General features: G+C 57.4%; 1 protein-coding gene across 19 annotated transcripts in view; it reads left to right on the top strand.

Annotated features, from left to right (window-relative positions):
- Window positions 1–15,055, top strand: part of Rbfox3 (RNA binding fox-1 homolog 3) — a 426,573-nt gene extending 411,518 nt beyond the window's left edge. For 4 of the 19 annotated variants that reach the window (XM_076543860.1, XM_016008572.3, XM_076543858.1 and 1 more), the window contains 9 exons: window positions 1,135–1,188; window positions 1,949–2,041; window positions 3,257–3,317; window positions 7,520–7,573; window positions 7,690–7,822; window positions 8,271–8,451; window positions 9,534–9,598; window positions 10,666–10,744; window positions 12,218–13,586. In XM_076543860.1, the coding sequence (XP_076399975.1) occupies window positions 1,135–1,188; window positions 1,949–2,041; window positions 3,257–3,317; window positions 7,520–7,573; window positions 7,690–7,822; window positions 8,271–8,451; window positions 9,534–9,598; window positions 10,666–10,744; window positions 12,218–12,262 (765 nt within the window). In that variant the 3' untranslated portion in view covers window positions 12,263–13,586. Of the gene's footprint in view, window positions 1–1,134; window positions 1,189–1,948; window positions 2,042–3,256; window positions 3,318–7,519; window positions 7,574–7,689; window positions 7,823–8,270; window positions 8,452–9,533; window positions 9,599–10,665; window positions 10,745–12,217 lie in introns of all 19 variants that reach the window. The other 15 variants (XM_076543863.1, XM_076543862.1, XM_016008570.3 and 12 more) reach the window with 9 other exon arrangements.
- Window positions 15,056–15,405: the final 350 nt, after the last annotated feature.

Here is a 15,405-nt window from a genome sequence, read left to right as displayed (position 1 = left end):
AGCAGCCATGCACAGGGCAGTGCAGGGTGCCTCTGAGCAGCGCTAGTGTGACCCTAGAATTGCACTCCTCATCTTGGGGTGGCTCTCACTGGATCAGTGGGACAGGCATGATTCGGAACTGTCAGATGGAGGTTACTGAGCCCTCTTGACCGGAGTTTCAGGGGACTCTGGACCTCTCTGAGCCTGGGCCGCTTGCATTAAGCAGCTGCCACTACAGACAATCACTGACCAGGGCCCTTACCCTGTACCTACTCCTGGGGGTCCTAACAGACAAGTAGAAGCCCAGTGTCATGTTTCTGGGTCCATATAGAATGAGGTAAAAGGTTCCCCTCTTCTCAGAACCTGCAGACAGGGCCCTATAGCTACCTGGCCCCTGGCCCTCCGGGCACTCTTGCTCTGTGTCAGGAATGTGCAAGGTGAGAAGAGGCCCCGTCAGTTGCTAGCCCAGGAGGCTGTGGGCTAAGGCCCTCGCTGGTGTGGTGTGGAGATGTGGGCTCACTGAGGGAGACGAGGCTGACCATGGAGACTCCAGGCTAGCTATGGGGCTGGAAGGGATCAGCCAGAGCCGGAGCAATGTATCCTGGCTGGCAGCACACCCTGTACCGGCAGGAGACCTGGGTTCCGACACACAAGCCTTTTCCACAGCACAGGGGCGAACAGTACTGGGTCCCAGGAGTCACCAGTATAAGGATCAGTGCCCCCACCCTGGTCCCTGGTCCTTCACTCTAACATCTCCCACTTGCCAACTCTGACCCTGTACCCCACTCAGAGGGGCCTGAAGGTCCCTTATCCTAGTCAAGGGTCCTGATCTGTCACCTCAGCTGCCATTTCCTGGCCCCAGCACATGACCCTCCCCTTCTCCACAAGCCCATTCAGGCAAAGGCCTCTCCGCAGATTAAGGATGGCACTGATACCTTGGCCATTCCCTCCCTGCTGTGGCCGTGGCCCAGGGGGACCCTGGTGCTATGACACGCGTTCCTTAAGGAAGACAAAGGCCTCCAGAGGAAGAGGGGGAGGGCGCCCCTGGGGTCGTCCTTCCCCGAGCCTGGTGGCGTCTTGGGAGTGAAATGGGTAAGGCTGCTGCTGTCGTAACCCCTCCCCTGTCTCCCGCCCCTCCTCTCTCTGTCTCTGCAGCAATTCGGGAAAATTTTAGACGTGGAGATCATTTTTAACGAGCGGGGCTCCAAGGTGGGTGCCGCACAGAGGCCGCCACCATTACTGCGCGCCAGCTGTAGGGCCCGCCAGGCTAACGTGTGAAATGTGCGTTTCCTTCCTGGAGAGCTTCGCGCCCGCCCGCTCGCCCGCCCGCCCGCCCGCCCGAGGACCCCTGAGCCACACGGGTGCTTGTACTCCCTGCTCTTCTGCCCCCCGCCCCCAGCTGTTGTTGTTGCTGCCAGGCTGCTTCTCCTCCTTCGGGCTGCCAGGACCTCCTGCTTGCACCCCAGAGCCCCACTGCCCCCAGCCCTGGGCCTGGGTCCCCAAGCCCACCCAACCACTCACAACCCTCGAGGCTTGTGGGAGGGCCTGCAGAGTCTGTAGATCGGGAGGGCACCCATCCGAGAAAAGCTCTGCTCCCCTCTCCAGGAAGACCCACACACACACCCTGGACTCCCAGAGGAAAGGTGGGGGTGCTGGTCCCCGTGGAGCCCAGTCTCAGCCCCTCACCCCAAGGTGGGGTTACAGTGGCGGACTTGGCCCCTGGCCAGGTTAGCATCTCTTTGACCTGTCCTCCTGGGACGCGTCAGACGTGGTGGGCTCAGGCTGGGCTCAGCCCCTGCTCTTGCCTGGGGCCGTCTCCTAGTGCTGGCACCCACACAGACTTCCGACACTGGGGGCTCTCCTTCACTCACCTGACTTGCCCCCTCTCTCTCCCTCCCGCTCCCCTTCCCCCTCCTCTCCTTCCCTTTTCTCATCCTGTCTTCTCCTGTCTGTCCTCCTCTGCTCACAGGGTTTTGGGTTTGTAACTTTTGAAACTAGCTCAGATGCTGACCGAGCCCGGGAGAAGCTGAATGGGACGATCGTAGAGGGACGGAAAATTGAGGTGCTCAGATAAGTGTGCGGCGCAGCAGGGCAGGGAGGTCCTGGACAGCATGCCCCACCCCTGGGCCCCCCACCAGCCTGGTGGCTGCTGCCCATCCTACAAAGAGCCCACCAGGGGGCTCTGACTGGAGGAGGGCTGCCCTGAGCCCGACCTCCCGACCATCAGCTCTTAGCCAGAGCCTAGCACCTGTCGCCCTGGCCAGTAGAGGCTTAAAGTTCCCTCTGAGATCTCCACCTCCCGACCTCCTTCCGTTCTTTCCTCCTGGAAGAGGCCTGTCCCCATCCACACTCAGGGGGCTCCAGAAAACCTGTGAGGCCAGGTGGTCTCCAGGGCTATAGGCAGCCCTGCCTGTCCCTGACAAAGAGGGTCCTCCCAGCAGGCGGCCTCAGCCTTGTTGAATAGAAGTGGTGGAAGTGGGGGGGGGGGCTAGCAGTGAGCAGAGTTGGGAGGGGCCCTCAGACACCCCATTTCTGCCCCTTTCCTCCTTGTTGGTTCCTCAGTGTGGCTTCGGGGTCCAGAGCCGGGCTCCCCGCCCCAGGGGTCCTAGAACTGTAGCACTGGAGGGACTCTGACACCCCGACCCAGTCCAGTGCCCGGTGGCTCTGAGACCTCTGCCCAGGCTCACACATAGACGTGTAGAGGATGCGTGTGGCCCAGACGTCCTCAGGCACTGCCCGGTTCATTCCTGCCTCCCTCACATCCCTGTGTCATTGCCCCTGCCCCAGGCAATCTGGCTAGGCCTTACATATCTGGAAAACAGGGCCTAGCCCCTGGGTTCTGTCTTTCTAATGCTTCCCTTACTCAACCTTGCACCCAGTGGCCCCATCAGAAAGTTCCACGCTGCAGAGAGAGGTCAAAGACCCTACCCCAGGAAAAGAGTTGCTTGCCCATGGTGATAGGAGTAGCCATTCTGCACATACAAGGAGGGCCTTGGCAACTGCCTGGAAGAGAACATCACGGAGCCTGGCCTGCTAGCGGGCCTAGGACCAGCTCCAAGGGCCTGTGCTTTCCAGCAGGGTTGGGCTCTGTTTACTGGAACTGCTTTGTGAAAAGCGCCAGTCTGGGCCAGCGTCCTGGACCCAGCTAGATAGCAGCTTAGGAGCCTCGGTGGCCTTCCTCCCCAGAGGCTATACCCCAAGGGTAAAACCAGGGTGGCTGAGGGCCTGCCATGAAGCTGACCCACTCACTCACTCTCTCTCTCTCTCTCCTGGACAGGTTAATAATGCCACAGCCCGGGTCATGACCAATAAGAAGCCTGGGAACCCATATGCCAATGGTGAGAACCCAAGACTCCCAGCATGCTTCAGGGACTGGAACAGAAGCCTGGGGAAGCTAAGGCAGCCAAAGGCCAGCCTTCCTGTTTCTTCCTGCTTCCACGGTCCCCATCTGATGTCCCAGGCTTCCCATTTCTGTCCTGTCAGAGAGGAGAGGTCAGCCGAGGCAGATAGCTGGAGTCACCGTCCCCACCCACATAGCTGGTTTCTCCAGTCAGAGCCCCTGAGCTTTTCCAAGTGTCCACAGCTCCCAGAAGCCGTATAGAAAGGCAGTGGGTGACAAACAGGGGTGACTTCCTGGAAAACCAGAGTTGAGTCCAGAGGGCTCTGTGGTTAGTGCACGGTCCTCATTCACAGGACAGGGAGGAAGGGGTCGGAGACCCCAGTCAAGCTTCTAGACATCCCTGAACCCCAATCTTTTCATCTGAAAAGCACAAATATGGAGGGGTGTGTGGCTCAGTTGGTAGAGCATTTGCCTGGCATGCACAGAGCCCTGAGCTGCATCCCTCTGCATCACATAAACCGGTGCTGGTACACAGCTGTAATCCCAGCACTTGCAAAGTCGAGGCAGAAGGATCAGAAGTTCAAGGCCAGCTTGGGCCACACGAGACCCTACATCCACCACTGAGAGCTGGGGAATGACAAATGGCATCTCTGAGGGCCACTCAGGGCTGGGGACACAGGTGTCAGTGTTATGTGAGAGGCTGACTATGAAAGGAGCGTGTCCGTTGGCCCCTGAAGTGTCAGCTACAGCTCCCAGCTGACCTACACTGCGGGTCAGCTATACGGTTCTGTGTACGCACACTTGCTAGGCTGACTCCACAGAGATTGTTAGAGATTACCAGAGAGAGGTCTGCCCTGAGGGTAGCTGGCTGTGCAGCAGAGACTTTTCTAGCTCTTGAGCTGGGGGTATGGCACCACTCGTAGACAGCGCAGTGATCCACCTCTGTGTGGAGGTAGGATGGACCACATCTCAGCTGCCCTTGTCTTCAGCAATGAGCCCTACACAGAGCTGGGTGACCTGCTAGTGCAGAAAGCCTGTGGCAGAACCATGGGTAGAGTTGGTGTGTGGTTGGACAGGATTCAGGTGTCAGATCTGGGTGAGAGAGTATCCTTGTTAGGTTTTTCTGTTGCTGGATAACCACCAGAACCAAAAGCAACTTGAGAAAAAAGGGGTTTATTTGGCTTACACGTCCTGATCACAGTCCGTCACTGAGGGAAGTCAGGGCAGGAACTGAAGCAGAGACCATGGAGGAACACTGCTTATTGGCTTGCTCACCCTGGCTTACTCTGCCTCCTTTCTCATATCATGAGGACCGCCTGCCTGGGGCGGCACTACTTCAGTGTGCTGGGTCCTTGCACATCAATCATTAATCAAGAAAATGCCCCCCAGGCTGATGTGATGGGGTCATCTTCTCAGCTGAGGTCCCCTCTTCTCAGATGACTCCAGCCTGTGTCAGGTTGGGGAAACACACAAACCTAGCCAGCACAGATAGGGACTCTGGAGGTTCCAGCTTAGGACCGCGTGTCAAAGACTCCTTCTCACTTTTGCAAGGATTTGGTCCTCAAAGTTCTGAGAACTTGAAGGTTCTGGATTTGCCTGAGTCCTTAGTGAATCCTGGAAAACTTGTGCTAGCTGGTCCTTAGCACAGGTGGGAAAAGGGCCGGCTTTACTAAGGCGGACAAGATGTGGGGTTTGTGGATGGTGTGATTAAGCAGTGGTCATTATGGGGGGAGCCCTCCTGAGGGTGAAGCTTGTCCTGAGGGCCACAACTCAGACCCACACATGACCCCACAGCATCCCAGTCAGCCACCACATCTTCACCCCCGTTAAACTGATCAAGCCCTCTTCTTTAATGTCTGGATATTTCTAAAGACTCAAGAAGCTGAGCTTGGTCCTGTGCAAAGCCTGAGTCATAAGCTCTTGATTCTGCAGTTTGGGTAAATGGACACAGTGATCTCGCCACTGTGAACGCCTGCCACTGTGTGAGCCCCAGGCACCTAAAACAACCCTCTGGACCCTGGACTAGGTCATAGGGGCAGAGCCATGACATGCACTAGGCGGTCTGTCTCCGAGGTCAGCCACCCACGCTGAGGGGCTGCTGTGTGCAGCCATTGCATGTGAGCTTTGGCAGTGAAGGGACCTGTTGGCTTCTGTGGATCCCCGGGGCTTGGGTAGTCCAGAGCAGCTGTGACACAGTTGAGCCCCTTCCCACTCTTCGCTAAGATCCTGAGTCACACCACTGTCTGGACACACCAGGAGAGCTGAGGTGTATGTTGCGCAGAGTAAGTCCAGCCCCAGCCAGCTCTGTTCCTGGCTGGCTCCTCAGAGCACTGATGCGGGCTGGTGTCAGGGAGTGAGAGAGGCAGAAAGCTCTGCTCATCGTGCTATCGAGAGTTGCACTTCAGTGCCAGGCGAGAATCCTGGGGCTTCAGAGGGACAGCCCTGGGTTCACTGCGCCATGGCCTGGAGGGGCATTGGCTCATGAGCGCTTTAACGCTGAGCACTGTGAAATTCACCGCCAGGAGTGTTGAGGTCCTCACTGCAGGAAACATGCCCACCAGGCGTTACCAGGTGCCCCACCTACAGTGGACACAAATAGTCCTCCAGGTGGGTCCTCAGACTGTCTCCGTGGGGTTCGCCTGAAGCAAAGCCAGCAGGCAAGTAGGCATTCTCAGGTCAAAGTGCCCAGGGCCCCTGAGACAGGATGCAGCAGCCCTGACTCCTCTTCCAGAATGGACACAGAAGAACCTGGGCAGAAGCCTAGGGAGAGTGGGACCCAGACCAGCACCGGGGTTCTGCTACATTATGATCCGTCTAGGAAGATGAGATCTTGGGGGTCTGTTTCACCAGATTTCTTCTCTGCTAACCTTGGCTGGATGGAAGATTCCAGAATCCTGGCCAGTTTAGACACAAGGCGGGATACTAGAGGGCTGAGGGTGGAAAGTGCTTAGTCTCGCTTAGGTGGGCAGAGTGCCTGGATGCTCCACTTAGGGGTTGCTTGTTCACCTGCCCTCCTGTGGGGCCGTTAGAGTTGGGGCTAGGACCTTTCATGCGCAGTCTGCCACAGTCCAATGCCACCCTCTCACCCGCTGACCAGCGGCTCAGGTCCTCTCTGTCCCTCCTCATCATGCATGCAAATGAGGACTGCACAGATGAGGCCTGAGTAAATCAGGAGGTGGGCTAATCCTTCTCCACCATCTGACCTGTAGCCCTAACCCACTGGAATCCAGCTGGCTTCTGCCTCCGGAGACCACAGGGAAACAGGGCTTTGCTCCTGAGTCCCAGTGGGAAAAGAGGACTGCCCACCTGGAAGAAGGGAGAGGTGGGGGTGCAGAGTCCAGCTGTGGTCCCAGGGAGAAGCCAGGAAGCCCATCTGGCTTGAGAGTTCAGGTTTGAAACCCGCTCTTACACACACACACACACACACACACACACACACCCGTATTACCAATCTGTGTTTCTGAGTGTAAATGGGGAGGTTGTGGTACCTGCCCCATGTACAGTGATAACCTCAGGAGTTAACAACAGTATTTTTGGCACACTCCAAGTACATGGGAGCTATTAGCTATCATCATTATTATTCTTTTAACATTTTATTTGGTGTGTGTGTGTGTGTGTGTGTGTGTGTGTGTGTGTGTGTGTGTACACAAGCATGTTGTAGCATGTGTGGAAATGAGAGGACAACTTGCAAGAAGAGTTGGTTCTCTCCATCCACCATGTAGGTCTAGGGACTTGAACTCTGGTCACCAGGTTCAGTGGCAAAGCACCTTTACCCACTGAGCCATTTTGCTGATCATGTCACTATTTCTTCTATTCAGTCTAATGCCTTCCTCCCCCTCTTCCCCAGCAACCCCACAGAAGGACTTGAGATAAGAGGACAGAGGGTGGGGGACCCAGGAACCTCAGAGCAGCAGGGAGACTTTCAGGCAGGAGGAGAAGAAACACCCCAACAGTGAATCCTTTGTCCCGGCTGTAGATACTTTCACACTGTGTCTCCTCCAGTAGCAGGTGGCTGTGGTGTCAGGAGAGGGAGCCAGGTTGATGGCCTGCCTCCTCTGCCCACTCCTGGACAGGGTTCTGCCCTTTGCTAAGTGCTAAAGCATCCCTGTAGCCTAGCTGTTTGCCGCCTTTGGAGGTCCAGGCAGAAGGAGAGGTAGCGATGGGTTTGGGAAGCCAGTGACTATGTTCTTTCTGTTCTAGGCTGGAAGCTAAACCCTGTAGTAGGGGCAGTCTATGGGCCTGAATTCTATGCAGGTAAAGGCGGGGACGGGCGGGGCAGGTGGGATGGGCTGGGGCAAGGCAAGAGGGGCTGTAAGCCTTGGCCACTCTTCACGTATCCTCTCCTGCTCTCTCGGGCTCCTTCCCTGCAGTGACCAGTTTCCCGTACCCCACCACGGGCACCGCTGTCGCCTACCGGGGTGCGCACCTGCGGGGCCGGGGCCGTGCTGTGTATAATACATTTCGAGCTGCACCACCTCCGCCCCCCATTCCGACTTACGGAGCGTGAGTACCTGGAAAGGGAGGCTGAGGGAAGGCCAGGGGGCATGGGAGGCACCCCTGAGAAGTTAAGGGGGCTCAGCAGCCCTTCCAGAACTGTGGGGCAGGACAGAATGGTGGGGACCCCAGAACCCAGCACTGCAACCGCCTGCACCATCAGTGTCCCCACCACAGGGGCCACTGCCAGGGCTCGCTGGCCTCTGAGGGGCCATTAGCACCAACATGTCATCTGAATGCTAACCAGGGCATGTGTTAGCCCTTGGGTCCAGCAAGGGCCTTCTGGGAGCCCTCTCTGGTCCCTTTCCTGGGGTCCTGCCCTCCACTGTTGAAGGGGGGCAGCTGCCTGGGGGAGGAAGGGGGGATAGCAGGAATCAGGGGTGGGTGGATGGGCCCCTGGGTTTTGGGAGAAAGGAGCTGACCAGCAAGGGTGTTACTCTATTGTTATACCAAACAGGGCACTGGAGCAAACGCTTGTTAAAATGCCAGGCCCGTGGGCGGGGCTGGCGCCGTGCCCCCTCCCTCCTCAGCAGACACCGGAGCCGGCCTACCCCGCCTCTCCTGCGTTCCCACCACTCTCTTGTCCGTTTGCTTCCAGGGTCGTGTATCAGGATGGATTTTATGGTGCTGAGATTTATGTAAGTGTAGCCCTGGGGAGGGAAGGGTGCAGGTCCAACACTCTAGTGCCTGGGAGAAATCTGTCTGCCCTCAGGGCCTCGCTCTCCCTGCCCTCTGGACTTAGCGCTGAACGTCAGTGCACACAGACTATGGCCATTGTGAATGGCTCTCCCAGTAGCCCTGTAAGCCCCATGCGTCCTGCCCCGTGTGGCAGAGGGTTATATGGGGGGCACTGAGTGGTTTTCTTCCATTCCTAACCATGCTAAAATCAGCATCCAGGGACACCCTTTCCCAGTGTGGAGGTCCTGAGAGAGACCAGAGGCAGGCCCTAGCTGTCCATTCTCTCTGGGTGAGGTCCTGTGCCTCACCCTCCCTTTGAAACTGCTCATCACTTTCTGTGGCTCAGAACCATCCCCCCACAATGAACCTGGCTATGCCTTGCCCCTGGACAGCTACCCATAATTAACTACCCACTTGTCTAAGGCGTATCTGAACCAATCCCTTCAAGGCCCCCTTCATCCTTCCTGGTGTCCAGGACTGTGTCTAGAGTCACCAGTGGGTTTCCTAGGACTGTCAGCATTCAAGTAGCAGCTGGTCTGTTGGGAGGTCTCTGGGCACTTACTGTGTGCCAGGATCAGCATGCAGCCAGAGATACAATTGGTGTACATTAGTATGCAACGAAATCACAAGCATTTGTGAGAATAGGGAGGGAGGGAGGGAGGGAGGGAGGGAGGGAGGGAGGGAGGGAGGGAGGGAGGGAGGGAAGGAAGGAAGGAAGGAAGGAAGGAAGGAAGGAAGGAAGGAAGGAAGGAAGGAAGGAAGGAAGGAAGGACAGACAAATGAACAGGCAACCCTGCGTCATCTTGGAACAGCGCAGTCCTCAGACCTCCATTAGACCGCAAACCAGGTTCCCAGGCCAGGACCACCTAAGCCACACCAGGCCAAGGTGGGGGCAGAAAGTCCGGCACAGGAGGCCTGAGAAGGTCTGCAGCCCCTCCTGAGGGCCTGGGTCTGTGTCCACCTCAGTTTCTCTGGCTCTGCCTGAACCTGAGTGAGCCCCACTGAGTCCGTCTGCCATTTCTCCTTCCCACCTCCCCTGCAGGGAGGCTATGCAGCTTACAGATACGCTCAGCCCGCAGCCGCCGCCGCCGCAGCCTACAGCGACAGGTGAGGCTGGGAGCAGCAGGCCGCACAGGGTCGTGGTGGGCTCTCTGGAGGGTCGGTTCAGACAGACAGGAAGCCCCACCCGCCAGGGCGCCTGTGGGTGCCTGTGTCTGGTGAGTGCAGGGCTGGAAGGAACGCAAATCCAGACTGAACTCAGAGATCCGTGAACCAGGGAGTCCCTGACTGATGAATGCCTTCTCTCTCGTGTAGCAGATGTAACACCTGATTCTCAACCCAGGGGTCTCACAGCTCTCAAGACCCCTTACAAGGAGGGCGACTGGGGGCCTCCATTTGGCCTCTGAAAACAACTCTGGTCCAGTTTGTATCTGGGAGCACCCGGCCTTCCCTCCCTCCCTCCGCCCAGCTGTGAGCATGCCCAGGACGAAAGCTGTGCTTTCTCGGGGGCAAGTCCTCACTAGAGCCTGAGTCTAGTGCCTTTCCCTCACTCTTGGCCCGGTAGCTTCAGAGTTCCTGTTTGAGCTATCTGCCTACCGAAAACTGGCATTCTTGTCTACATGCTCCCTGTGGTCTGGAGGCTGCCTGCTCCCCACCCCCATAGCCGGTGGGGCCCTCCAACTCTTCCAGCTCTTGCCCTCCTTACGGCCTGTTGCCCCACCTTCCCAAATGTGCAAGGCGTCCAGGGTGCTTGGACCCAACCTTGTCCTCTAAGAATTTGTCACATCACAAATTAGGTGAGCAAAAGGTCATCTGGGACAGAGTGCCACCTCTTGGGCCATGATGTTCCGGGTCTCCATTCCCATCTCTCTTCTCTCAAAGCCCTTTCCCAGCTCGTAGCCCTAGTTCTTGCTGGAGGCCAAGTCAAAAGAACTCGCTAAGAATTCCATCCCCTCCCTGTGTCACCAAGCAGGACACACTGACCACCTAACGAAGGGGATATACTGCTAAGTTCCAGAAACTTGCTTCCAAACAGGAAGGACGGGCAGGAAGCTGAGAGGGTCTCGTGGGGGAGGGAGAGGCCTCATGGGAAGGATGCTGGTCTGGGAAGGCCGGTCAGCTGTGGCCTGTTTCAGCTGCCCCTCTCCCGCACCCTTCCCTCCCTGCTCTTCTAGTTATGGCAGAGTCTATGCAGCCACTGATCCCTACCATCACACCATCGGCCCCACAGCAACCTACAGCATCGGAACCATGGTAAGAACAGCTGCCGGTGACGGTGAAGAGACCCGTCCTGTGATGGGATGGGTGGGGCCTCCAGCCAGGGCCTAGTTCTGGAGAGGTGGGAAAAACTGGAGAGGGAGGGACTTGCCCTGGAGGCAGGCCCAGCCCTCCATAATGAGTGGACCGCTGGGAAGCATCCTAGTGTTCCGGAGCCCTGTGACCACAGTCCTGTCAAGGCCCCTCCATTACCGGTTCCTCCCTGCCGTGGCTCCAGAGGCCTGGCCATGAAGTGTCTGAGGTTAACCCCCAAGCACCCATTCTCACTTAGCAGGGGGACTAAAGTATGGCAACCCTTTCTCACCAGACTCTCTTCCCAGACTACCCCGGGGCTCCAGGGATACGGTCTCCAGCAGCCTCATTCATGGTTTCAGGGTGGAGAGGACCCTAGCAGGGTGGGAGGGTGGACGGGCTGGTGTGTCTGTGTGCATGTGTATGTGTGTATGTGTATGTGTGTGCCCAGTTGTCAACATAGCCCAACCCTCTGTATCCCAGTCTGTGTCCAGTGCACACCTACTTCCTGTGCCTTAGACCCCCAGGGATGTTGATGTACGTTTTTAGCTTGGCATCCAGCATCAAAGATGAAAACATTGGGGAGGGGGGCAGTAAAGAGAGAAAGCTGAGGGGCAACGTGGATTTTTTTTCTACCTTCCTTGATTTTGATTACTCCCTTGGAATTTTTGTCTTTGCTGATTTTTAACAAGCCCCAGACATCCTGAACAGGCCTGTGGGGGCTCTAGCTGAGAGGGTGCCACAGCCACACAGGAAAAGACCCAGACCCAGGACTGCAGCCTTCCAGGCTGCCTGCACAGCTCAGGCTCAGGGCAGCTGCTAGCTGAAAGCTGTGGTTGACTCACAGGCCCCTCTTGGTTATGGCTTATTTTTGAGGCTCTGGGGGCATCCTCCAATTTTTTCCTCCTGCGTTTGCTACTTTATTCCCATTTCCTGCAAAACTTGGGGGGTGGGGACGAGATTCCACAGAGTCCTCTCTGGCAGGACACAGAGCCAAACCTAGGAGGCCCTAGGAGACCCAGATGCAGGGCAGGAGCTGTGACCAGCAGGTGTGCCCCTCGGGCTTCAGTGGCTCTGGAGCCACAGACTAGGCACCTTGTCGGAGCATCCTGATTAGACAGATAGCTCCACCAGAGGGCACAGTGGACCCAGCTGAAGCCCCAAGAAGTGACCCCAGAAACAGTATAAAAGTCTGCAAGGGAGGGCCATCCCTCCCAGCCCCAAGACCACCACCAAGGAACCAGCCCCCCCCCGGTTGCCATGGCAACCCAAAACCCGTTCTTCCCAAAGAAACGCCATTGGGGGAAAGAAAATGGGATTAGCTATTTCTTTCTTTCTTTCTTTTTTTGGTTCTCCTTTTTTTTTTTCCTTTTTGATTTTTCCTCCCGATACCATAAGATGGTACTGATTGGCTGTTTTTCATCTTTGATGTTGCAGGCTAGCCTCTGCCGAGGAGGGTACAGCCGCTTCACCCCCTACTAGCAAGAGACCCCTCACAGCATTCACACCACTGCTTATTCCAAACCAAACCCTACAGTCCCAACACCAGACACAGCCATCAGGAGGACAGTGCGCCCCTCCCGGTCAGCGACAAGCGCCGCTGACCCTCTGCGACTCTAAAGTCCATAGATTTTTACCTCCAGCCGGCTGGTCTCCCCACCCCACCCATGCTGGTGTGTGTGTCTCTGACCCTGGTTTTCCTGTGTGTCTGAACCTTGCTTTCCTATCTTGACGTTGTTGATGTTGTACAAGCCACTTCAGGTACAGTATGCATACAGCGGGAGCCAGGCTGGGGGGACGGCAAGTTGCCCTACCAGGGCCATGCCTCTGTCTCAGGGCAACACGGGCCCTCAGAGCTCCAGAAGTGCCACCAAGCCTCCCTCAGAGCCACCTCAGCCAACCCCCTGCAGGCCTGGCCACCTCTATGCTTGGTGACCAATAGAGGAGCACCAGGGCTCTAGGCCTCGTCGGTGGGATTCCCAGTGGGAGGGGGGCCTCCATCCACCTCTCCCTAGGAATGTCAGGAGTGGCTGCGGCCCCTCTGGACTTCCACTCAGCTGAAGCTAATGTTTCTATTAAAGTTTACTAATGGTCCTCCTGTCCAAGTAGTCACAGCACACTGTTCTGTGTGTATACTGCTGCAATCACCCCAGCTCTGGGATTCCTTACAGAAATGGACATGTCCCTGCCCCGGGGTCACCCTGCATTGGTGGACCCCGAGACCCTTCCTGAGCCTGACGGCCTCCTCAGGCACCGAAGCTGATGGCTTTGGGTATTTGTCCTTGACCTACAGAGCTGCCCACCCATCCCCAAGACTCAGCATACCTTTTGTCGAGGTCCATCACAGGAGAGGGAAAGGTGTCAGCAGTCAGGCCAGGGACACGCGTCAGCTTCCTTCCCCCAGCCTCCGTTAGCATGTGTGTGCCTCTGTGGCCTGTGGGGACTCACCTAGCTGTACTGCCTAGAGTCCCGGAGGGGATGCCAGTTGGTACCTGAGGTCGAGCTGAGGGCTCTGGAGAACTAGCAGGTGCTGGCCCCTCCACTCTGGGGGTTCGGGACCACACGGCTACCAAAGCTGTCAGCCCCCTTGCAGATGGAGAGCCCTGCTTCCTCTCCTCCCACGTTCTCCACCCTGCCCTACCCGTCATCCAACCACAGCCCTGCCCATCACTACAAGATGGTCTACTCTAGGTCCAGCTTGTGGCGGGGTTCCAGAAGCTGTGGGGGCTGTGACTTCAGGTTGACAGGCACAGTGGCCCTGATGCTGCAGCCACCCCTCAGAAACTGCAAGCCTTCCCTTTCTGTTTCTGTTGTAGTGAAACCTTCCACCGTCTCCTTCTCGGACCATGAAGGGCAAAAACAAAAAAACAAAAAAATCACAAAACAAAAAACAAAACAAAAAAAGATGTTAAGATCCAAGCAACAACAACAACAAAAAATTCCAACCAAACCAAGAGGCATTCAAGAGTCCAAGTCCACGTCTGGCGTACGCCCGCACCGAGGGAGCTCGTCCCCCAGGGGGCGCCGGAGAGTGGCCTTGCCTGGCTGGCGGTGCAGTAGGGATACGGCCAGGCGCAGGGGAAGACCTGGAGGGAGGATGTGGCCCGTGGGTGTGGGGCGGGGGGGCTCGGGTATCTGTCCAGTCTTCCCTTCCCACCCTGCTCCCCAGGCAGGGGTTCCTAGGGTGGAGCAGGCCCCTGAGAAGGAGCGGCCAGCTGACTTGGGCTATCGCCTGCTGAGCCCTGGAGGGGCTGGGGGCAGTTCGGGGCCAGCGGCCTGTCACTCATCCCAGGTCTCCAGCCTGGCCTCATTGAATGTGCTGCCAGTGCCTCAGCTGTCCAACCAGCCGCCCTGGGGTCCAACTCCCAATGCAAAGGGCTGACATGGCTCCAGAGCTCTGGGGCACCCCATGCCCCGCTCCCCTATGTGAAAAAGCTTCCGGCTACAGAGAACAAAGGAAGCCCAGCCAGCGGGGACCCAGTCCTCATGCTGTGAGCGTGGGCAGGTGGGCCCTGGAGCACAGGATTTGTTTGTAGAGGCAGCCTTCCTGAAGAAGGCCAACCTCGGCTGTCTGCTAGGACCCAGCCCTCCTCCCCACTCCCTTCCGTAGGCTCAGTTCTGCTGGGGAGCAGGGGATGACCGGTGGGCCAGCCCTGGGCTGCACCTCGAGGTTGGGAGTCAAGGTGCTATGGGTCTGGAGGGCCCCAGTCAGAGCAGGACCCATGGGGAAGCCAAGAAGTGGGGGCAGGTCCGGGCTGGCCCCGCCAAGGGAAGGCCAGCAGGGCTGCAGCCCCTTGGCTCCCTGGGCAGGTGAAGTGGGAGTCACAGGGAAGCAGCAGACCCAGTGGAAGGCACAGGGACAGGTAGCAAGAAGCCCCTGGCAAGGCAGGGATAGGTGGAGTAGGACTAACAGCAAAAAATTCACAGAAACCATGGCTCCCGACGCGGCACCAGTCTCATGACACCTCAAAATAAATCACCTCACTTTCTATCCAGCATCAGCCACCGAAGCTATGGAAACGGAACCCTCCTTTTCTATTCCTGTTGTACATAGCCCCGCGCCTGCCTCCGGCTCTGTCCTCTGTACAGAGCCCCGCGCCCTCTGCTGTTTCGGACCCTTTTCCCACAGCAGCTCGGACCCCCTCCCCCCAGCCCCTCCCCAGGACTGCAGCCGAGCCCCAGGCTTCCTTTCTTACCATTCTGTATGCTTCCACGGTGTGACCATTCAAATTAACAGTATTATTATTAAGATTAATAAAGATTTCTTTCTTCAAACCAGGATGGCTTTTTCTGATTTAGCAGTTCCCGGCACAGGGGGCGGGGCAGGGGTAGGATAGGCAGGTTGGAGACCCCCTCTGAGCAAATACCTGGGATTCCAACCCCCGTCTTCAGGTTGGCCTGCTGCACCCCACCCCAAGACGGGCCAGGGGAGCAGAACAGGCCTCGAGGCTTCTGCAGCAAGTCACATCTAAAGGAGAGGGACACGCTGGGCATCCCCCAGCCACGGTGCCCCACTGGACGTGAGAGGTCACAGAGCCAGGGGTAGGGAGTGAAGCCATCGTGTGTGGACGCCCTCGGCTGTGGCCCTACATTCACTTCAAGGTGAATGTGCCGCCCCAGCCCTG

Source organism: Peromyscus maniculatus, chromosome 8 (assembly GCF_049852395.1).
Source record: "Peromyscus maniculatus bairdii isolate BWxNUB_F1_BW_parent chromosome 8, HU_Pman_BW_mat_3.1, whole genome shotgun sequence".
Classification (NCBI taxonomy): Eukaryota; Metazoa; Chordata; class Mammalia; order Rodentia; family Cricetidae; genus Peromyscus; species Peromyscus maniculatus.
The sequence above is the reverse complement of the archived record's forward strand: the minus strand, read 5'-3'. Positions and strand labels throughout refer to the sequence as shown.